The 24,306-nt window shown below is 45.0% G+C and overlaps 1 protein-coding gene across 1 annotated transcript in view; it reads left to right on the forward strand.

The window, feature by feature from the left end:
- The window catches only part of SHCBP1L (SHC binding and spindle associated 1 like), a 1,483,415-nt gene that overhangs the window by 1,326,465 nt on the left and 132,644 nt on the right, over window positions 1-24,306 (forward strand). Inside the window, exon 9 of the mRNA XM_078643195.1 lies at window positions 15,997-16,119. Coding sequence (XP_078499321.1) covers window positions 15,997-16,119 — 123 coding nt within the window. The remainder of the gene's footprint in view (window positions 1-15,996; window positions 16,120-24,306) is intronic.

Genomic DNA, 24,306 nt, shown 5'->3' on the forward strand with positions numbered 1-24,306 from the left:
AAAAGGCATCAGCCTATATTCGAACAATCCAAATTTTGTCCGAAACGCGGTTTTCCACTCATTCCCTTTTTGGACCCGAACCAAATGATACGCTCCGCAAAGGTCAAGTTTGGTGAAAAAACGGGCTCCTTTCAGCTGGTCCATGAGTACTGGTATCAAGGGGAGAGGGTATCGATTTTTGATGGTCACACGATTTATAGCTCTGTAATCGATGCAAGGTCTTAATTCGGCACAATCCTTCTTAGGAATGAAAAACATAGGGGATGAGGCTGGTGATGTTGAGTGTCTGATAAAGCCAGATGCAAGGTTTTCCTCAATATATGTTTGTAGATACCGTGTTTCTTTCTCGGTCATGGCATAGACCCGGCTACACGGGATGTCTGCTCCGGGCGTCAGTTCTATTCGGCAGTCGTATACCCGATGTGGAGGCAGGTTGGTAGCCTGTTGTTTATTGAACACAGGAAGGTATTCGTTATACTCTTCAGGAAGGACTGTAGCACAACAAAATCTTTCCTGAGAACATGCTGTCGCCAAACACACTGAAGGTGTTATGTCAGGGGTGTTGGCAACAGGAGTGTCCTGAATGCAGTGCTCCTTACAATACTCAGATGACAGGGTAATGGTACGTGCTGCCCAACTGACTTTGGGATCATGAAGAGTCAACCATGGCATGCCCAGAATAAGACGGAATTGATGAGCGTCAATAATGTCAAATTGGATATATTCCTGATGGTTTTGGCTGGTCTGCATTAACATAGAACATGTATGGTAAGCCACGGGACCGGAGGACAGAACGGTTCCATCAACTGCCTTCACCAGCTCAGGCTTTTCTTTCTTTTCCCAAGCTATTCCGATTCTCATGGCGTACTCTTGGTCGATATAATTCCCAGTGGCACCAGAATCTACTAAAGCATCAATATCCAAAGCGTTTTGAGAAGTGACCCATAAAATAACCTTGAGATTCATGTGTGCTACAGCCGGATGTAACGTATTGGCAAGGGAGGGTGAGATCATTGGAGGCTGATAACCCAAGGCAGAGACCTCTTCCGGATTTGGGTTCTCTAGTTTTCCATCGGTTTTTCAGACTGTACGAGTGCCTGACCCCGAGGCACAAAGGATCTTCCGGGTAACGCATTCCTTGCTCTGCATTCCTTGATGAAATGTCCTCCTTTGCCACAATACAGACATTGTTTCAATCAACGTCTTTTCTCCTTCTCCTCCTGTGAAAGGGGACCACGTATGCCGCCTATCTGCATGGGTTCTGTTCCTTCCGATGCTTTGGAGTGTTCTTCCGTTGGGCTTTTGAGGCGAGGATAAAAAGGACGACTATCTCCCTTGGTTTTGTCCCCTTTACGCTCAAGAAGTCTGTGATCCAGCTGGACCGTTAGATCTATGAGTTCTTCACAGGTGTTAGGAAGTTGCACTACTTGTGCCAGGACATCCTTGAGCTCCCCTCTTAATCCTTGGTAGAACAAAGAGATTCGTTTTGCTGGAGGCCAGTCGGTTTCGACCACTAGCCGATTAAACGATGTAATATATGATAGCAGGTCTTGAGAGCCTTGACGTAAAGTTAATAGTTCCTTGTCAAGGGTCAGCATGTGAGATTTCCTATCAAAAAGTTTTCGTAACTCCAAACAAAAATCAGGAAAGCTGTGCAACACTGGGTCGTTTTTCTCCAGCAAAGGAATGGTCCAGCTGGCGGCATTGCCACCCATATAGGACATCATAAATGCCGTCTTTGCAGGATCATCTTGAAACACCCCGGGTTTACATAGGAAGTGTAACCTACACTGGTTCAAAAAAGTCTTGCACCTCCTGCAGTCCCCATAAAAGCGTTCAGGTGGGGTCAATGGAATTCCCACATTTTGTATAACATGTACTGTATGGACAGGATCGATCTGAGGAGATACGGAAGGGGGGTCTACAGGAGGAGGGACAAAAAACCCACCCCCTTCTGCTCCCAAAGAGGGAGTGTGTGTGGTGGAAACAGGAGGGGGCAATGTAGCAGGTCGAAGATAGGGGTTCCCACCAGTACCCTTCCGTGTTAATCCTGCTACCTCTCTCCGCAATGTGCCTACTTCTTTATGTAGTACCTGGTTCTCTTTTCTTGACGTGTGTACCTCTTGCTGCAAAGCCGCCAAGCTTTCCACCACAGAGGCCAACACGACCTCAATATTCATCGTCTAGGCTGGCGTGCATACTTGGGCTTGTCAATATGTCAGGATTGGCGCAGCGCAAGCATAGAATTTCGCCACTAACCTTGTTCAAATGACCAGCAGAAACGATGTCTGACGACAAGTCCCCTAGTCCCGCCTAAACACGATCCCAACAGTGAAATAAACAACTCTCTGTGTGAATACGTGCCCAGGGAGGAAAAGGGGAAGTGGATAAAATAACAAACGACCGGTCGATGGTTTTCTGTGGGTCCCTCTGAGTACGGGCCAATGGTCTGCGGGATATCAGAAGGAGCGTCCACACTGCATAAAGGAAGGACAAAACAGAAGGTTTTATATCAATCCTTTGGAGAGCGATAATAAAGCCCAGAAACCTTCTCTTATTACTCACCAGAGTGTCACACCACCTAATCAGGGAAGGTTGGCATTAGGCATCACTGCAGATAAGACTGTCTATGAGAATGTACTTAATCCCTAAGAGGAATATGAATAGATCATCCTTCACACAGAACAGTCCATATATGCCGCCAGATAACAGAGTAACAGGAGTGCAAGTTCATCAGAAAACAGTTCCGGTTGTTAAACTGCACAACACGAGTCACTGTCCTTGCTCGTACTGCTCTTCTCTTCGAAGAACCAAAAACAAACGGTAGTCTCAGTTTAGAATTACCCAAACGCGTCTCCTGCTAAATTTCTGAAAGGAATGTCAGAGAGCGCATCTTTAACATCAGTCGCGTTCTCTACAAGGTCCTTCGTTCACTCGTAATGCCAGACAAAAGCAAGGCGCGTTTGTAAGACACCGCGGTTACTATCTGCACAGAAACAAATAAAGGCTCAGAACACACACACGACGGAGGCGGGCCCGCACTCCGTTCGGCTCAGTACTTATCGCAATACGCGAACTTTCCACGGTTTCCAAGAAGCAAAGTTCCTCACAGGTTCCAGGCTTCTATCTTCCAGCTGAATTCCGGCGGGGATCACCATCCGCCATCTCCAAACAATCCGGGTTGATTGACAAGCACCTTCCTCTTGGGAGGGAGGTGCTTTTGTATGAACCGCCTTGTGCCTCCATATGCCAGCCCCTTAGCATGCTGGTAATTGTAGTCTTTTCGGCCTCAAACACTCTCACCACATTGAATACACAAGCTACGGGGCTGAGCAGGTGGATATGACACACGCCCCCTCGACCATGAAACCGCTACATCCACACTGAGATGCGACCAGCAGCAAATCCGGAAGACCAATCGCACAGCCCCCCAAGGCCGCATCAACGGCAGCATCAGCAAAAACAAGCTTTTGCAATGCAATGGGTCTCACAGTTACCAGAGTTTAAGCTAATGGCATTGTAAATGACAATTCCTTTTATTTTTGTTTTTAAAACAAAAATAAAAGGCATTGTTATTTGCAATGTCAATAGCTCAAACTCGCATAAATGCGAGACCTATTGCATTGCAAATGCTTGTTTCAAGAAGGGCCCCCAACTATTACAATCTTTGGTTATGCTCTACATTCCTGGCAGGGCACTGAGATCAGCCAGTGCCCATCGCCTGTCAGCACCTAAAATTCCCAAGGGATGCTCATTTGGCCCCAAGTTGTGGAATTCCCTGCCTAATAGATTGCATCAAATTAACTTAGAATTCATCTTTAGAAAACCTAGTTGTTTGAAGACTGGCTGGTTCCTTGTTTGTACACCGCTTTGGTGGTGGTGCGTTGGTTTTTATTGCTGGGAAGCCTTTGGGCAGCCATGTGCTTTATAGATCTGCGATTTTCTTTTTCCAATACGGCTCATGAACTTGATCTGCTGGTTCCCCTGAACAGTAACACGGGTTATAGCCTTTTTCCAAAGAAAAATATATTGAAGTTTCCCTTTAAAATACAGATAACTACAGACCTCTTGGATTTCATATTTAGGTTTTCCATCAACTAGTATGGGTCTTGATTTCTCTTTAACTAGTTGACCTTTACAATGGAGATAAACTTTTAAATGAGAAACGTAAAACGACGGATGAACCTTCCAGTAAGAACTAAGTTTGAAACGTAATATGACAGTGTTTATAATCTTTGACATTTTGAAAGGCCCGTGATCTCTAGGAGGGAATTTAGATCAAGATAGACAGAGGTAGATTGATGGAGGATAAACAGACTCTGTCATCTATCTTACAGGTAGGAGCTGGTCACCTTTGCTGGTTGGCCAGCGATTTTTGCCTTTATTTGGCAATTTGTAAATTCTGGTGTAGTTTCTCTCAAACCCTTTTTATATTGCTAAAGAATTTTGGACTGCTGATACAGTATCTTCTCCAGTATTGGGGGTGTCTTTCATAGATTCACATGCCTGAATCATTCCCCGTCGTCGGAGTGGGAGTCCCACGGTACATAAAAAAGCAATAATATGCCTATAAAAAGCCAAAACCTTGGTAATAACCAACCAGGAAGTAAAGTAGCCTAAGCTACAGTGCAAAAAACTTCCACACTCATGACTATCATAGTCATGTTGTATAGACCGAACTGCAACCAATCAGGCGACAGCACCCACCAGCAGGTTCTCCCCAGAGGCTCAGGCTCTCAGATTTTCTACCGCATGTCGTCTAAAGGGAGTCTTCCTGAGCTCTGCTCAGTTTTTTCTTCAAAATTTCTACATTCTGCAAGTATTTTTACTTTTCTTCAAAGAAGTCTTTATTTTCAACTCTGCTTCGCCTGTGGAAAGCTTTGCCCTTTTTCTAAGGACCCTCACGATAGTCTTTTTTCTGAACTTCAGGTGAGGAGTCGCAGGTTCTGTGGGCCCCTTTACTCGAAGGACCTTTGAGAACGGAGAGGCCCGTCTCCTCCTGTGGCTACAGGAGTTGTAGACTTTCTGACACCCCTGTCTCTGACATGGAGAGTGTTTGTTCTGGACGTGCTAAGTCCTCTCTAAGCGTGGGTGTGGAACTGAGATTCCTTCTTCTTGGCCTCCAAGTAGGAAGTAGGATCCTCTGGATATTGTTCCCCCACGGAATCTGCTAGCCTCCACGCCTTCGGGACCTGGTCTCTGGCGTTTTCAGACTCTTTCTGCCACCTTTACACTATAGAAAGGGGCCAGTCGACACGCCCGTCGACGATGAAAGACTCCGTCCTCGTCGTCACTTCGTCGACAACGACATTGAGTGTGTCGACGAGTCTAAAGGCAATCTTCGACTTCTAAGTTGCCGTCGTCAACGGACTCGTCGGCGGTGGCCTTGTCGTCGACGACAGTGAGGACAATGCCCTCTCGTCGACAGTAGGCTCGTTGACGACAGTATAAGCCTCGTCGACGGACTCGTCGACAGTGGCCTCGTTGTCGACGGAGGCTCCGTCGACGACCGTAAAATAAGCCTCGTAGACGGTAAGCCTCGTCGACGGTAAGGCTCGTCAACGGTTGTCCTGGTTGTTCTCATCGACAGTTGGCCTATTGGCGACAGTCAGCTTCGTCGACAGTGGGCTCGTCGGCAGTAGTTCGTCGAAGGTAAACTTCGTCGACGGTGTACTTTGTCGACAGTCATCCTCGTTGACGGTAAACTTCGTCCATCATTGGCTTCGTCAACGATTGGCTTCATTGACGACTGAGCTGCTTCGATGGTGGGCTCGTCTACGGTGGCCTCGTCAACGGTCTGCTCCGTACACGTTAAACTTCAGCAATTACTTCATCGACTATCAACTTTATCCAACAATGGACTTTGTCGACGACGGAAAGCTTTGTCGACAGTTGGCTTCGTCGAGGGTTGGCGTTGTCGACAGTCAGCTGTGTTGACGCAGATGGCCTCGTTTACGGTTGGCCTCATCGACGGTTGACCCAGTCAATGGTTGGATTCGTCAACGGTTGACCCAGTTTGACAGTTGGCTACATGCACACTGCTCTTTTAGCCTATTTATTAGTCATAAACTGCTTTTCCGCTACATCAATGTGATGGCTCATTACTCAACACCATAATTTCTTGGACTGGCTAAAAACGTAGCCAGACTCTCAGCCTCTGGTTCCTTAAGACCAGAATTATGTTTTTCTGACGACGAGGCTGCCATGTCCTGTTCCATGGCGAAATTATACCCTCTCTTACACCTGTATTAAATTACCCTCCGGTGGATATTGGAGGATCAAACCTCCTCATGGAGAGAAGGACGACTCGCTTTCATCTTCCCCTCGTCACGAGGAAAGAAGCTGACCGTTTTTCTCTTTGATTTTACAATTAACTACGAACACAAGTTCGTTCAGTTCCTCTGATACCTTTTATTTGACAAGAGGTCTTTCACTCTTCCTGAGCCCAAGATCTGTGCTGGCGATTCTTTCACGCCTCAAACACATATTTAAAACGCCAGACTATTCACCTGCTTGTCTTGTCTCTCAACTACAACCCGACTCATCTTTTGCTCGGGCGGCCCAGCGACGTCCTCGCAATTCCGCTTCCCCTTTGATGTTTTTCTCCTGACCGGGAAGGTCGATGCCTCGTATTATTGGGGGGGAAAAGTTCTCCACAATGGCTGCAACCACAGTTTCAGCAGGCAATTCTTTAGCCATTTTGGACAGGTACCACTGCCAGAGGTACTTTGGCATGTTGGCGCAGGTAGCCCTTTTTCCCGAATCCTCCTCGGCTGACGCTTCAAGGATCCTGCAGATGAATGGAAGAAGTGCATCAGAAACAATAGACTGTGCAGTGCACATTGCGTCTCCACGTTTTTAGACAGCTCGCAGCAGCGCCAGTATTGCAAAGACAAAGTTCGCAGAACGCTCGGTTTTTCGCCCAGAGGTTCAGACTAAAATAATGGACATACCTTTTTATGGGTAATCCCTCTTTGGCCAACATGTTGAGCAGACACGTCAGTCACTACCCGCGCCTTCGGTTCTCTCCAGTACAGAAAGCAGCCCTTTCGTGGTGCCCGAGGTTGCAGTTCCACATCCTCTTTTCCAAGGAGTTCCTCCCAGTATCACTCCTACAATCAGAACCAACTGTATTATTTGACTCTAAATCGTATACAGGTGGTAATTCTTCCAGGAAACAACAACTTGCCTTAGAACCCACCCTTAATCCATCCCAAAAAGGCTGACAGTGGAATTTCTCTCTTTTATTCCATTTGGTCAACGATGCCATTTGTCTGTTGGGGGTTCTAATAGTTGTGTCGAAAGGGCACGCTCTAGAATTTGAAAAAAATCCCTCTTGCTACACCTACAAAGGGGACCTCTACCTCCTCATCTACGCGAGTCGTTTGCACAAGTGTCTATTTTAATACACACAGGGACCGTCTGAGTGGTTCCGATTCTCCAACAACAGAATTAGGATTTACTCTCAGTTCCTCATCAACAAGCAAGTCAGGAAGGAAGCGCCTGATTTTAGATCTTTGCGCAAACTTTTCAAATGTTGTACCTCACGAACGTCCTAAAGTTCTACTGTCAGAACGACTTTATAATTACACTCGACCTCCAGGATGTCTATTTTCATGTGCCAATCCTTCCAAAGCATAGGAAGTGGCTCCACTTTACAATAGGTTCAAACCTTTTCAATTCAAGGTCCTACCTTTTTGGACTTTGGTCCGCTCCACGTGTCTTTACGTGGATCCTGGCACTAGTGGCAGCCTGTCTACGTCTGCAAGGCAATCAAATGTATCATTACTTAGACGACTGTATAAGAAGGGCTCGCTCTTATCAATAAGCAGTCCAGCACACCCAGACTTGTCAGTCACTATTTCAAAACCTGATTTCCAAAAAATCATGACCAGTCCCAACTAGTCCTAGCTCCGATATGAACACTTCTCGGAGCATCAATCAATACAAACCGAGCAAAGGTGTTTGTCTCACACGAACGACAGGCCTGCATCTCCCACTTGGTTATTCTTCTACGTACAAAAAAGGTCCGTTTCAGTAGACCCTCAAAGTCATTCCTGGCCACAGCCTCCACCTGCATCCAGTTGGTTCCCAACTGCAGATTACACATGAGAAAATGCTAGAGGAGCTAGCCAAGCCGTGGCGACAACTATCTGGCTCATTCCACGACAGCATCTTATTTGCCTTTCGAATGAGGACACAGCTGGGCTGGTTGGCCCCCGCTCCCTCCTCGGACGCTCCACCACTCACCCTTACCAACGATGCCTCTCTGGAAGGTTAGGGAGCGCACCTTCAGGGTTTTTTTTTCCATCAAAGGCAGATGGACGCCTCTCCAACGCATGTCACACACTAACCGCTTGGAGCTGTTATCCAGTTTCCTGGCTCTGAAAGCCTTCCGCTTCCTAGTGCGAGAGGAATCAGTATTAGCGTGTACAGACAATACTATCGCTATACACTACCTCAACAAGCAAGGAGGTACGCGATCACTGTCGCCCAAACAAGCACAACACATTTGCGAATAGACCATTCACCATCGCGTTGATATTTCTGCAATACATGTTCCAAGGGTCTCGAACGTCATGACGTACTCCCTCAGTGCATCTGCCTAGGACAACCACGGGTGGGATCTCCACCAACAGACCCTGGACCACATCTTATACCTGGGGGGCCAACCAGACCTGGATCTGTTTGCATCGCCTCTCAACCGCAGATGCCTATACTATGCAATCTGGCTTCCCCACAAAAGATCGTGCGAACTGCATTCGATGAACTTGTCAACAGTATTTGCATTCGCTTTTCCGCGGATTCCGTTTGTGCCACGTCTCCTGCAGAAAATGAGGTTCTAACCATGTCACATCTCACTCATTGTGCTCAGATGGCCTCGCCGACCGTGGTTCACGGGTCTCCTCCTACAACCTTGCTGTGAATCTAGCATGCTTTGCCCTCTGCCGCACCTTCTGACAGTGAAGTACGGACAGATTCACCATCCGCATTCCTCAAACCTCAAGCTTGTGGCTTCATGCTGAGCACTCTGAATTTGCTCACTTGTGCATTGCCTCAGACAGAAGGGAGGTTTCTCGTGAACGCAAGAGCCCCTCCACTACTAAGACATATAAACAAAAATGTAAACTCTTTGGTATCTGGTGCGTGTCTGTCAGCATCAATTCCGTGCACGTTACACCAGATCAAATCCTACCTGTCTTTCTCCTTCTGGCAAAGTCAGCCCTTTTTCTCATTTCTTTTTGAAAAGTACTGGCTGCACTTCAACAAAGTAGGATGACTGTTTCCTATATGATTTTAAAGAATGTTATATGTATTTAGAGATCCCTGCGTATTGTGAAGAAGTTCTAGCCAATGCTAGAGCGCCGGCCACGATTAAGACTTGCAGACTCAAATGGAAAAGGTTCTGTGCCTGGTGTCACTCTGCCAATCTACACCCGATTCATCCTAAACTGGAACAGATCTTGCCATTCTTTCTTCATTTGGCTAGATCGGGTTTATCTCATTTCACTCTAAAGGTATTTTTGGCAGCCTTTTCCAGATTCCGTCAGGATGGAGCTACTCCCCTTTATTCATCAAGAATAATTCAGCAATTTTTTAAGGGATTATTCCGAATGTTTCCTCCTGTTCGACATCCACCTCCATCCTGGTACTTGAATGTGGTGCTCGCTCAGCTCATGCGTCACCCCTTTGAACCTATTCATAAAGTAGATCTCAAGTTCCTGTCTTGGAAGGTTTCTTTACTTTTAGCACTGACTTCAACACGGAGAGTCAGCGACATTCAGGCATTCATGATCAAGTTTTTTGCAATTCACTTCAAATTCAGTAGTGCTACGTACCAATTCTAAAGTTCCCTCTGACTTTCATCTTAACGAGCCGGTGATTCTAAAGACATTCTTTCCAAATCCGCAAACAGCGGCAGAAAGGGCCTTGCATTCACTAGACATCAGGACGTGTCTCAAGTTCTATCTCCAACGAACTGCTACAATAAGGAAAACAGATCAATTATTTGTAGCATATGGAAAGCTACGTCAGGGATACGCGGTATCCAAACAGACTATAGCCCGGTGGGTGTCCTCAGCGATAAGCCTGTGTCATCAGCAAGGGGGAAGGCCTCTACAGTCCTTGCCAAGGGCACATTCTACAAGAGCGGTCTCCTCTTCTACCACTCTCTTCGCTGGCGTGCCTCTCCATCAGATTTACAGAGCAGCAACTTGGTCCAGCAAGAATACCTTCACTAAACATTACTGTTTGGACACTGCAAGTGATGCAGAGACTTCGGTGGATCGAGCAGTTCTTCGCAATCTTTTCAAATAAGGTGAGCCTCTGTTCTCCCTCCTCCTCTATGCTCCTTTGTTCTTACATGTTATTCTCTTTTACAAAACATGCATGTATACTGTGATACAAGTAGCGTCTAATGAGCATGATGTTCTGTACTGCTATCTACTCTGATTCAGGCATGTGAATCTATGAAAGACACCCCAATACTGGAGAAGAACAATAGTTACTTACCTGTAATCTGTGGTTCTCCAGTATTGGTGTCTTTCATAGATTCACATGCACCCTCCCACCTCCCCTCTGAGGCTCCTTCAGGTAATTGTGTTGGTTTAACTCCTGTGCAAGAAAATCTGAGAGCATGAGCCTCTGGGGAGAACCTTCTGGTGGGTGCTGTCGCCTGATTGGCTGCAGTTCGGTCTATACAAAATGACTATGATAGTCATGAGTCTGGAAGTTTTTTGCACTGTAGCTTAGGCTACTTTACTTCCTGGTTGATTATTACTAAGGTTTTGGCTTTTTGTAGGCATATTATTGTTTTTTTATGTACCGTAGGACTCACACTCCAACGACGGGGAATGATTCAGGCATGTGAATCTATGAAAGACACCAATACTGGAGAACCACAGATTACAAGTAAGTAACTATTGTTCTTCTGTCTCTAAGGTATCTGGAAAGTTTGATGATGGAATCTTGTTTAGCCAAAAAAAAACTGAATATCCATTAGAGGTATGAATAGAAATATTATATGCAATTTCTGCTGCAAGTAAGAAACCTTTTCCATTTGTCTTGGGTGGCAGAAATGTAACATCTTAAAAAACTCTTCAAGAGTTTGATTACATTTCTCAGTTTTCCCTTTAGATCGGGAGTTGATGTTTATGATGATGTGGCTTCCAAAACTTAGAGACATATTGAGAACTGCGATCGGAAATTATTTTCAAGGGTAATCCATGAAGTTGACATATGCAGAGGATAAGACATCAGCCATTTCTGATCGAGCTGGTCATTTAGAAAGAGCATAAAAGTGAGCCATTTTAGTAAACGAATCCACAGAAACCATAATAGTGGTACCGTTTTCAGACAAGGGTAAAGTCCATCGATATAATATGCCACGGTTTTGAAGGAATTCCAGGGGAGAGTAATAAACTTGCTTTTTTGTGAGTTTCAGATTAATTTTGGGTGCAGACGTTGGAGCATTCAAAACATTTGATGACATCTTGGCCAGGTGAAGGCCATCAGAACTTCCTACTGATTATGCCTTCAGTAACTCGTCGACCTCTGTGTCTGGAAAATAATGCATCATGACATAACTGTAGTTTACATATGTGTGTAACTTTTTTTCTGTGATAAAAATCAAAACAATAGAGTTCTTTATCTGAAAACAAGGATAAAAATGTTTTTGTTTGTGAAAATTGAACAGTTTAGTTTCTTGACTAGTACAATCAAGAAATGTAGTGGTTGTAGCAAAAATGAAGGCTTGAGGAATGATCATTTTCTCCACCATTCTAAAGTTCTCAGATTGTGGATAACTCGTGGATAGTCAGTCTGTGGTTACATATTCAGACCTGGGATTGTAAGTAAAGTTACAAAATAAAACAAATTGTGAACTTTAGAGTTTCAAAAGAAAATTTGTCAGCAGTAAAGTGAGAGACGTAAAACTCTGAGCTCAGAAACAAGATCTTTGTAGACCAGTTGATATACGGATCGTGTCTAGCTTAAAAGTTAATCCCTAAAGTTAAAGAATAACGGGGATAGAAAAAGTGAGGATTTCAAAGTGAGTGACTATTCTGAGAGGTAAATGTGAATTCTTCTCTATCGCTAAGCCAGAGGCCTCTAGAGTTCCATCCATAGCTTTTACTGCCACTTGTACTTTCTTCTTGGAAACAAGAATGTGGTTATGGACGGACCACTGAAAGTCATATAGATGTTAGAAGTTACACAGTCTATAGGGAACTGTCAACAGGAGATGTTCAGGCTGGAAAAAAATTACCCAGAGGTCTTGCCTACTATTCCGACTTTCAGCATGTTGGAGTACTTGAAGGGTTCTGTGATCGGTACAGATGGCCATGCGATGTTGGGCTCCATGTAAAAAATGTCTCCATGCTATAAAGGCTGCCTTGATAGCCAGGAGTTTTTTTCCAGAACAGATTCATTCTTTTTTGCTGGGGAAAACTTCTTTGAGAAAAAGGTAATTAGATGCTCTTCTCCATCATGAACTGGTTCAATTAAGACAACTCCCATGGCTAGATCTGAGACACCTGTATGTTCAATAAACGGTTCAGAGGCATCAGTTTATTGTAAGATGAGAGCTAGAACGAACTCTGTCTTCGGTCTTTCAAAGGTGAGAGTAGTATCCTTGCTCCAGTAAAAGGCTTCTTTTTTAACAGATCTGTAATTGTTGGCACAAGCTTAAAAACACTCTTGATGAATTTATAGTGATAGTTTGCTAGCCCAATAAAGCTCTGTGTCTTTTTCACTGAGGACGGAATGGGCCTGTCAAGAATGACTTGATTCTTTTGAGTATCTATGGCAGTCCCTTTTGAAGAAAGGATTTACCTAAATACTGTCCAGGACCTTTTGCAAACAAGCTCTTTTAGGGGTTTGTCCAGCAATTTGTTTTGTTTACAATGCTGTAGGACTTGTTGAACATGGATAGGAAGTTCTTTTAGGTGTTTTGAAAATATATATATGTATATATATATATATATCACCCAAGTAAACAACCATAGACTGAGGAGCAGATTGGAGAAGATCTCATTCATGAAATGCTGGAAAACAGCTGGGGCATTACAAAGGACAAACTGCATCACTCATTACTCAAAATGCCTGAAAGGTGTTCCGAAAGCTCCTTTTCACTCATCACCTGATCGGATCCATGTTAGGTGATAAGCTCCTCTTATGTCTAGTTTGATGAAAAACTTTGCTCCTTGTGTGGCATCCAGAATATCTGTTTTGAGAGGCAAAGGGTAAATGTCTTTGAGAGTCACCAAATGTAATGCCCTGTAATCTAGCCATTCCCGGAATTGTGCTGCCTTTGTGCTTCTTGGACAAAGCAATGAGCCCATTTCCCAGATTAGCATCAAGGTATTCCTTTAGGGCTTGCCGTACCGAGGGAGACAAGGAAAGAATTTGCCCATGGAAAATAATGGCATCAGGTAGCGTGTCGATGGTGCAATCAAAAAGGTGATGAGGAGGTAGCTCATTTGTTGTTGACTCTTGAAATACATCAAGGGACTTACAGTAGGTGTCAGGAATCTCAGTGAGCGGAGCGATAGACTCAGCAATGTCACCATTGTGAACTTTAGAGTTTCAAACGAAAATTTGTCAGCAGTAAAGTGAGAGACGTAAAACTCTGAGCTCAGAAACAAGATCTTTGTAGACCAGTTGATATACGGATCGTGTCTAGCTTAAAAGTTAATCCCTAAAGTTAAAGAATAACGGGGATAGAAAAAGTGAGGATTTCAAAGTGAGTGACTATTCTGAGAGGTAAATGTGAATTCTTCTCTATCACTAAGCCAGAGGCCACTAGAGTTCCATCCATAGCTTTTACTGCCACTTGTACTTTCTTCTTGGAAACAAGAATGTGGTTATGGGCGGACCACTGAAAGTCATATAGATGTTAGAAGTTACACAGTCTATAGGGAACTATCAACAGGAGATGTTCAGGCTGGATAAAAAAGTCCCCTTGTTGGAGGACAAAGCACGAAAATATCAGAGGAAAGGACTGGGATGTTTGGTTATTGCTTGCTTCTTGCACTGAGAATGATCTCCTTAGTTTCCCAACTTTTCCGGACGGCAAAAAGGGTGTAAGGACAGGAACTCAAAAGGTGACCTCTCTGACCACAATATAAACACATTCCCACTTTCTGTCTCCTTCTCTTTTCCTTCCTTCAAGGACCTTGAGTGAAACCACTTTCAGTGGCTCATTTTCTTAGTCTAAAGACTTTGATGTTACCTTGATCGATGGTCTGCTGATAAGTTTAGAAAAGGATTGTTTCCTGCGTTCCAAACATCTTTCTTGAAAACGGCTGTGCATTTGGATGAGATATTGAAGGTTAGGTGGTCGGGCAACCCTTTGAGAGTTCATGCTTTATCTCATCCTTTAACCCATTCCAAAACATGTGACCTAGGTAGAGTCAGTCCAATCAATTTCTCTTGCCAGACCTTTGAATTTCAAGATGTAAGAATGAAAATCCCTAGTACCTTTCCAAAGCTCCAGACTCTCTTCTTGGGCAATTGTGGTCTTGATGGTCGAATATTTTTAAATTTCAACAAGGAAGGTTGCAAAGTATTCCAGGAGAGGACTGGCATCTGAAACCAAGGCCATAGCCCGGGCCAAGGCATTTCAGACGGAAGTGCTAATCTAAAACACCACCGCATACATGTTGGCGACATATATGTGGGGTTTAAAAGTGAAGTGTGCTTGCCAGGTGTGTAAAAAGGCCCTAACTTCCCTGAGTTACCATTCAACTTCAACTATGCCAAGCCAGCCAGAGGAGGAACTAAGAACCCTTCTAATACACCTAAAGGCTGACGATGTAAGGTGTTTTTCATGGTCAGGTTTTGAATTTGCAGTATCAAATTATTAACAGTAGTCAGCAGCTCTTGAATTTGAGCCATTCCCTGGGCCTAATCCATTTTTTAAATCTTTTGATGTTGCAGCCTGTCAAGCACTGGTCTTCTGAGGGATGTATGGAGACTTCTTGATTCGTAAAATTGAGGCATTACAGATGCCAGATTGTGTACAGGTAGTCTAGCAATGTTCCAGAAAATCTAGCAAGAAGGAGAAAAAACTGGAGACCAAAAAATACCATCTAGCTGACCAGGCCAAGCAGCAGGGCAAATAGCAGAAGAGCAGTAATGCAACTTGGAGCGAGTGTGGAGAGGCCACAGAGTCCACTGGGTAAGCAAAGATTCAAAAGAAACTGGATTTAACAATGACCCTCCTTTTATAGTGGGAAACAGGAGGTGACCTCATCCTAGAAGAGGTTAGTCCATCTTGGATTGGGATAGAATCTTAAGAAACAATACAGTGCAATAGATATTTAACTGTAATGGTCAGAGATCAAGTTAGAGCCCAGTAAATAAACCCCTAATCTGAGTTGTTTAAAAACAGGTAAATGAAGAGTACTCCCACATGTAACCTCTTCAAAAAGGTGGAATGCATGGAGAATCTCCCTATTTTATAGTCTGTTGCGCGGTCGGAAAACATGATACTCATTTGAGAGACAAGATGGAGCTAAGCGAAGTCACCACTACCTCCTCAGTGCGGGAGGTATTCTGCAATCCTCAGCCGCAAGTGAATTATTGAAGCATGTGTATCTATGCAGGACACAAAAGCTGGATTTTCACAGGTAAGCAGCTTGTTTTCTTTCATAGGAGACCTAAACAAACCAAAGAACGAACCAATCCTCTAATGGAACCTATTGACTATCTTAAGCAATTTAATATCAGATTGAGCTCCATTATTATAAAAGGCAAAAATGGCAGTCATATTTAATCTGTGCTGTGCAGGAAGATGGGGCAGTGGTAATTAGGAATAGGCGCAGTCACTGATGCACAGACTTTACATTTAAACATAATTAAAATATGCTGCTGCAAACCAAGTATGACACTATGAAATTTAGACCTACCAATTGTTGAATTTGCTTTTTCTAGTAAAGTGATAATGGCCACACCTGTTTATTTGGAAATAATGGGTGATTTCCTTTTACTGGACAGGGAGCAGGTGTTGAATTGTATCCAGGAAGTACAGCAATTTTAGAGGGAAATGCAATTCACCACTGTAATAACTTCAAAATGGGGGACATTTTAAAGAGAACCCTTGGAGGAATTAATGTGAAGGTAACATAATTTTCGTAATGCTTTCAACATGGTGATATTTAAGTCTGTTTTTATAACTCATATATTCATCCTCTTACTTTCGCATTTCTTGGGAACCATTTTACTGCTCTGGGCCCGGGAAAGGATCTGACTCATGCTGTTTATCGTAATGTTAAACATAGAGTACATTGTCAGTCTCGCCTGCATGTGCCTATCCGTAGTTGCTTCTAACCATACATATCAGTCCCAAGTTTTTATTTCTATATATTGCAGTAAATTCATGTTCCCAGTTCTTTTTGGACCAGATTGTGCAATAGGAAAAGATGGACTCGGGGGCGAAGTGTCTTTATTAGGATATTCATTTTCCAGTTGCAAGCTACAAAAATATCGGGTGAGCAAAGCATGGGATTGGATTGTTAAAGGTCCCGAATTAAGGAATTTGTATGAAGACTGTAATGGGTTAATTAGACATCACATCTCAGTATTCCTCATAAGAGGATGGAAACCCTCGCCCTCTACCCGTAACATGCTTTATGGTCAGGTTCCTCCTCACCGCAACTTGCTCATTGGTACGTGCTAGGCTCCCTTGGGAGGACTTTGTGGAGCTTTTTTTTCCATTGCAGAGCTCCTGAGAGAAACGTCTTTTAGTCACTGTGAGATTTGAGGCAGTGCGTTGCTGCTTTCAGAAGGACTGGACCACAAAATGTAAAAATGTAAACTGGTTAGTTGCTAATCTAAGATTTTTTGTAACAGTGAGACCTCCCCATCACATAGCTCAAAGAAAAGGCACAGGGTGGCGTGTGTGCAATACAGTAGAGCACCCTGATTTGTATTCATGTTTCTGCCCCACAGTGAATCCCTTTGTGTCTCAGTGGCATTCGTCAGGACAATATTTTTACACCAGCTTTATCAGGTTTGGCGTGATCAAATGTTGCAATGTCAGATGGCGATAGATAGTAGCGGTGCAGACATTTAAAATGCATTAGTTTGTGCCGCTGGCTGATTGATATACGCTGAGTTTGTGCGATCGTCACCCTGAGTTCCGTCGCCCAGGTCTCCCGCACCTGTGCAGTATTGTCAGGCTTCGGTGCGATAAATGCTCGGTACAGTCTGGGACTGGAAGTCATACCGTCTTCCCCAGTATGTGCTATGGCCAGTGTTAAAGGAGAAAAATCTTCCATGGGTAGGAGGGGACGAGCGATCTCAGCGTGTTCCGAAGTAGCCTGAAGATAAAACGGTCCATATATGATACATCCCCAGTCCACTGGCCCTCCACATAAAGTGTGATATGCCCATCTGGAAATAGGTCCCCCATAGTTCATAGATTATGCCGGTGTAGTGTACGTTGCACTAGTTATCCAGTATTGGGGTATCTTTCATAGGTTCACATGCCAGAATCATTCCCCGTCGCCGAGGTGGGAGTCCCACGGTATATAAAAAAGCAGTGCCAAAAGTAAATTATAGTAGTAGGCCCTATGAGAAGGCCTGAGGCCTAGATTGTAGTAGCCTATCTACCTCATTATGCTAAAGAGACCAAAGTCTTTGTTCCAGCCAATCAGCTTACAGCACCCTCTAGAACCCTCTCTGCAGAGCCAGTTCTCCTCAGATTTTCACCGCACTTCGTGTGGAAGGGAGTCTCCCTGAGTCTTGACTCCGTTTTTTTCTTCAGAAGCTTCAGGATGACAGACAAGAAGGCCTTGTTCAGACCTTGTAGGACATGCAAGAAGAAATGGGTCCATGTTGATGACCAACATAAGGACTGCATTTATTGCCTTTATCCAAAGCATGAGGCAAAAGATTATAAGATCTGCCGCACCTTTCCTTCTAAAACCTTAGGGATAGGGAGGCCAGAGTACTTTTGTGGCTGAAATCCTCTACAATGGATGATGAAGACAGAGCCTCTACCTCCAGTAAGAGGGTGAGATCTCAAGAGGATGATTCAAGTGAGGGGAGAAAGCAAGCTAAAACCTCCCACTCCACTTCAGGCTCTTCACAGAGATCTCCACATACTATCTCTGGAGCCTCAGCCACCAAGGATTCGTCCAAGAAAACAGTGAGTAAGAGTTCTTCTGTCTTCTTACCTGTAACTACCATCTCTACTTTGACCTCTTCATCTTTGGCTATGATCTCCACCACAGCTATCACTTCACCTATATTGTCTACAAGTATATCTATTGTGACTAAAAAAGTCCTCGTCGACGACCCATCGACAACAGCGTCGACGACGAAGAAGCCCTTGTCGACGAAGTCATCTACGCTACCGTCGACAATCGTCTCGTCGACGAAGAAGCACTCTTCAACGATGAGCCCATCGACGACGAGCCCATCGACGACCGTCCCGTCGATGGCTGCTCCGTCGACATCGAGTCCATCGACGACGGCCCCGTCGACGTCGAGCCCATCGACGGCAGTCCCGTCGACGTCAATTCCATCGACGATGATTCCCTCGTCGTCGACGAACGTCCTATCGTCAACGGCTATGTCATCGCCAGCAAAGCCAAAGGATTCTGCCTCATTGAAGCCTTTCAGTACTAAACAGGCTTTCTCTACCCCGTTATCTTCCAAAACCTTCAAGCTTGTGTCATATCAGAGGCAACAAGGCTCTTACATTTCACCACTCATGCCTTCTCATCTTTTAGAATCTTACACTGATGATGAAGAAGATGAGTTTCAGGATGACGACAACGAGGGAGCTTTCGGAGTGGCTCACCATCCATCTGAACTTAATATTAAGTGCCAGGATGATGACAAGGATGATTCATATGCACATTATTATCAGGAGGACATTGTAGTGCCTCATCATATGGAATATCAGAGGCGAACCCAGTTTTCAGAGGCCAGTCACTTGCCGCCAAACTTGATTCAGGACTTGCAGGCTATGCTCGCGGATTATAAACAACGTTTTCTGCCACAAACAGCTCAACCTGCGGCCTCGGTTCCTCCACCTCAAGTTCCACCGCCTACTCCAGTCACGGAAACTCCACCACCTGGTCTACCAACACAGACACCGGACACTTCTTCAGACGAAGAAGTAGAAGAAGGAGAGCCGCCCAATATACCTCCATCGGATCCATGGGACGACTTTGCGATCCCTATGCCGTCTCCGCCAACTCCACAGCCTTCAGACTCGCCACCAGAAGATATAGGTGAATTTCACAATCTTATGCAGCGCGCTGCAACTAGATTTCAGCTTCCAGTGACGGTGGAGCAAACTGACTGCTTTTTACATGATTTTAAAGAGGAGACTTTCACTAGGAAGGTGTCTCGAGCCATTCCTATCATTGATTACATCTGGCAAGAGGGCATCAAGGGGATGAAAAACCCCGCATCTGTGCCTGCGGTATTACCAAGGATTGATAAAAAATATAGGGCCCCACTCAGCAGTCCTTCATGCCTCATTGGACATCCGCGGCCGGATTCGGTCATCTCACAGGCTGCGCAACAAAGATCAACGAATCCAGCCACCCCCAAAACTACACCACCAGATAATTAGGGGCGGCGTTAGGACCTTATTGGCAAGAAATTCTCTACTATGGCTGCTGCATCCATCAGAGCGGTGAATTCTCTGGCGATTATAGGGCGCTATGATCGTCAGATGTGGTCTGACATGGCTGGACTCATAGATCTGATCCCAGAGGACAGAAGACAAGAAGCACGCAAGATCCTACTGGAAGGAGAGCGTGCAGCAGCGGAAACTAAAGACTGCAAACAAGACATTGCGAACACAAATTTTAGACAGCTGGCAGGAGCCGCTGTTTTGAGACGTCAGGGCTGGTTGAAAGCCACTACCTTTCGGCCCGAAGTACATTTGAAAATACTAGACATGGCATATGACGGAGAGTCCCTGTTTGGGAAGCATATTGACGAAGCTCTCCAAGCAATGAAGACGGACACTGACACTGCAAGATCCCTAGGTTCACTGCAGTATAAAAGAGGATCTTTCAGAGGCGCAAGAGGACATGGCTACTCTTCCAGAGGAGGTTACTATCAACAAGGCAGACAATATCAGCCTCAATATCGTCAAAACTATCAATCCTCTTATCGTCAGTCCGGAACAACTGGTTTCTCTCGCCAAGGAGGACGTAAGCGCACAAACAATCAAGGGGGAGACACTCACAGAAAACAGTGAGGTCAGTTGGGCGCCAACCTCAATTCCTTCCCTCCCTGTGGGCGCGAAGATATCTGCCTTCCAACAACAGTGGCAGCACATCAGTACCGATCAATGGGTGTTGGATCTGGTACAGCATGGACACACCCTGGAGTTTATCACCAAACCCCCAGCAACTCCCCCCAGGAGTCCCCCTCCCCCTCGTCTTCACTTATTGTTCAAGGAAGTTCATTCAATGCTTCTCAAGAACGCTATCGAGAAAGTCCCAATCCATCAGAGGCGAACAGGTTTCTATTCCCGTTTTTTCCTCATAAGAAAGAAATCAGGGGAATGGCGACCGATCCTAGACCTGCGCAATCTCAATAAATATCTCAAGAAGCAGGGTTTCCGAATGGTCACTCTTTCGGACATTTTAATTTGCCTCAACAAGGGAGATTTTATGGCTTCTTTGGACATGGAAGACGCATACTTCCACATCCCAATCCACCCAAAACATCGAAAGTATCTCCGTTTCACGGTGGCTGGCGCCCATTATCAGTTCAAAGTACTTCCATTTGGCCGCAAGTCGGCTCCAATGATTTTTACAAAGTGCCTGGCCCTGGTGGCGGCAGCACTACGCTCATCAGGGGTCCAGGTTTTCCCGTACTTAGACGACTGGCTAGACAAAGGTCCGTCAAAATTCAAGGTAAAGAACGACATTGCACTCTGCCGCAACGTCTTTGCATCTCTAGGCCTCACGATCAACGAAAGCAAGTCTCAGTTGATCCCGAGAAGGATCCTGCTTTTCCTAGGAGCCTGTCTAGACACAATACAATGCAAAGCATTCTTGTCTCAAGAGCGGCAACTCCGTCTACAAGCTTTGGCCATGAAAATATCAAGAAAAAAGTCTCTTTCAGTTCGCCTCCTCGCGTCCCTTCTAGGGATGTGCTCTTCAGCCATAAATCTCATTCATCTGGCACGTCTCAAAATGCGGCCTCTTCAAGAAGAGCTACAACTTCAGTGGCACCAAGTGACGGGCTCTTCAATGGTGGACACAACTACACAATCTCAAGCAAGGTCTGACGTTCTTACAAACTCCTCCAGATTTCATTCTGACAACGGATACGTCCATGGAAGGCTGGGGAGGTCATCTCCAGGACCGAGAAGTACAAGGCAAATGGTCTCAGAAATACAGACAATGCCACATCAACAGTCTAGAGCTGAGAACCATTTTTCTCTCTCTACAAGCGTTCCTTCCCAGAATCGCAGGGTCCTCTGTACTGGTCCGAACGGACAATACCACCAGCATGTTTTATGTAAACAAGCAGGGAGGAACGAAGTCAGCTACACTGTCAAAAGAGGCCCAAGAGTTATGGAAATGGTTGACACTTCACAGCATAACTCTCAAGGCAAAACACGTCAGGGGCCTCAACAATAACCTAGCAGACAAACTCAGCAGGTCATCGTCGGATTGTCACAAGTGGGAATTGGATAACAGTCAGCTAAGCAAGGTGTTTCGAATTTGGGGCAAACCAACATTGGATCTATATGCAACCCAGCAGAACAAAAAATGCCGGTATTACGCCAGCAGATTCCCTCAACAGGGATCAAGAGGGAATGCCCTGTCCATGCGATGGTCCGGGACCTATGCTTATGCCTTTCCTCCGATCCCGTTGATTCCACAAGTCCTACGCAAGATGAAGTTGGAGAGCTGCCGTCTCCTTCTAATTGCGCCCAGATGGCCTTCCCAATTTTGGTTTCAGGAGCTCATGTTACTATCGCAAGAGCCTCCGATCAAACTCCTGCCAACTCCAACACTACTGTCACGCAACAAGGGTCAGATACTTCACCCAGACCCTCAATCTCTGAAATTGCATGCATGGCTCCTAACTTCTTAGAGTTCCAACACCTCCAAATTCCTCAAGACTGCCGAGACATCTTGAAGAATGCTCGAGCCCAGAGCACATTGAAAACTTACCGTCTCAAATGGAAACGTTTCTGCGCCTGGTGTGCTTCAAGCTCTGTACACCCTATTGAATCTCAAGCGGAACAGATCCTTCCTTATCTTTTGCATCTGGCTCGCTCTGGTCTTTCTTTCTCGTCGATAAAGGTCCACTTAGCAGCTTTATCCAGGTTCAGGAAGGTGGCTAACACTCCATCGCTCTACTCTTCATCACTAATAAAACAATTCATGAGAGGCCTCTTCTGGGCTTATCCTCCAGTTAAGCCTTCACCACCGGAATGGGAACTCAACACGGTCCTTTCACAGTTGATGAAGCACCCATTCGAACCGATCCACAAATCGGATCTGAAGTTCTTGACGTGGAAAGTCGCTCTACTTCTAGCCCTAACTTCCGGCAGAAGAGTAGGAGAAATTCAGGCCTTTACAATTAAAGAACCCTTCTTACATTTCTCCCAGGAGTATGTCACTCTTCGAACAAATCCAACTTTCATACCCAAAGTGCCTTCTCAGTTCTACCTGAATGAGCCGGTAAAGTTGCGGGTTTTCTTCCCAAATCCTACAACTCCGGCGGAGAGAACATTACATTCCTTAGACATAAAGCGATGTTTAAAGTTTTATCTTCAGAGAACGAAGAACATAAGGAAGTCAGATCAATTGTTCGTGGCTTATGGCCAGACTACATTGGGAAAAGCGGTCACTAAAGCCGCAATTTCCAGATGGATAGCCTCAGCTATTCATTTCTGTCACATCAAAGCTAACCGACCACTACAAAGGACTGTACGGTCTCACTCTGCAAGGGCTATGGCAGCGTCTGCAGCATTGTTTGCAGGAGTGACGCTAGAGAACATTTGCTGTGCTGCAACATGGAAGAATGTTCACACATTCGCCAGACATTACTGCCTGCAATCAGCAAACCGGGAGGATGCGGCAGTTGGTCAAGCGGTTTTACGTCACCTGTTTCCATAAGAAGATATTCAGGTAACAAATGTCTGTTTCATTTTATAATGAGTGGTAAAGTCTACATTGTTGGTTCAGATAAAGAACTGCATATCCTACAGGTTAATTGTTTATGTTATGCTAATCTTCCTTTCCTGTGAAATACGTTATTAATGCTTATGACTACTGTTTTATTAGTAGATCATGTCATTTGCAATTGTTGGTTGTTTGTCATAAGTTTATGGGAGTATATCACAATAAGTCTCCCACCATCCGCAACCGACTTTTGCTTGACTTACTGCTTGCTATTCTGATTCAGGCATGTGAATCTATGAAAGATACCCCAATACTGGATAAGAAAACAAGTTACTTACCTGTAACTTCAGTTATCCAGTATTGGTATCTTTCATAGATTCACATGCACCCATCCTCCTCCCCGGAGAGACAGTTCTCTAGTTTTGGGATACTTATTCCCACTTGTGCTAGCATAAATCTGAGGAGAACTGGCTCTGCCGAGAGGGTTCTACAGGGTGTTGTAAGCTGATTGGCTGGAACAAAGACTTTGGTCTCTTTAGCATAATGAGGTAGATAGGCTACTACAATCTAGGCCTCAGGCCTTCTCATAGGGCCTACTACTGTAATTTACTTTTGGCACTGCTTTTTTATATACCGTGGGACTCCCACCTCGGCGACGGGGAATGATTCAGGCATGTGAATCTATGAAAGATACCAATACTGGATAACTGAAGTTACAGGTAAGTAACTTGTTTTCTTTCTCCTGAATAAGTAGGAACCATGGGTTGTCATGCACCAGGATGGCATTAGAGTAGAGGGGGCCAGCACACGTCGTAGGTGTCAGCACGTGGTAGACACGTCTGTATATCTTCAGTGTCGAGTGGTATGCACTTGGGTAATGTCTGGGAGTGAAGGAGACCCTCCAACAGGGCACGTTCGGGGCAAAGATAAGGAATTCAGGCATCCGGATGATACCAGCGATATGTGTAGTGGCACTGAGATGCCTAGTAGTAAAAGTATAGATCCGGGACCACTAAACCTCGGTACTCATAGGGAAGTTTGAGTATGTCCCACCGGACGTGGGGGATCGCCCCCACCCATATCAGTCGCAGATGGACTCCGCGAAGTGTATGGAAAAAGAGTTGTGGCAAGGGGACGGGGATGTTGGAGAAGAGGTACAAGAAGCAGGGTAGGACAACCATCTGAA

Source organism: Lissotriton helveticus, chromosome 1_1, assembly GCF_964261635.1.
Source record: "Lissotriton helveticus chromosome 1_1, aLisHel1.1, whole genome shotgun sequence".
Lineage (NCBI taxonomy): Eukaryota > Metazoa > Chordata > Amphibia > Caudata > Salamandridae > Lissotriton > Lissotriton helveticus.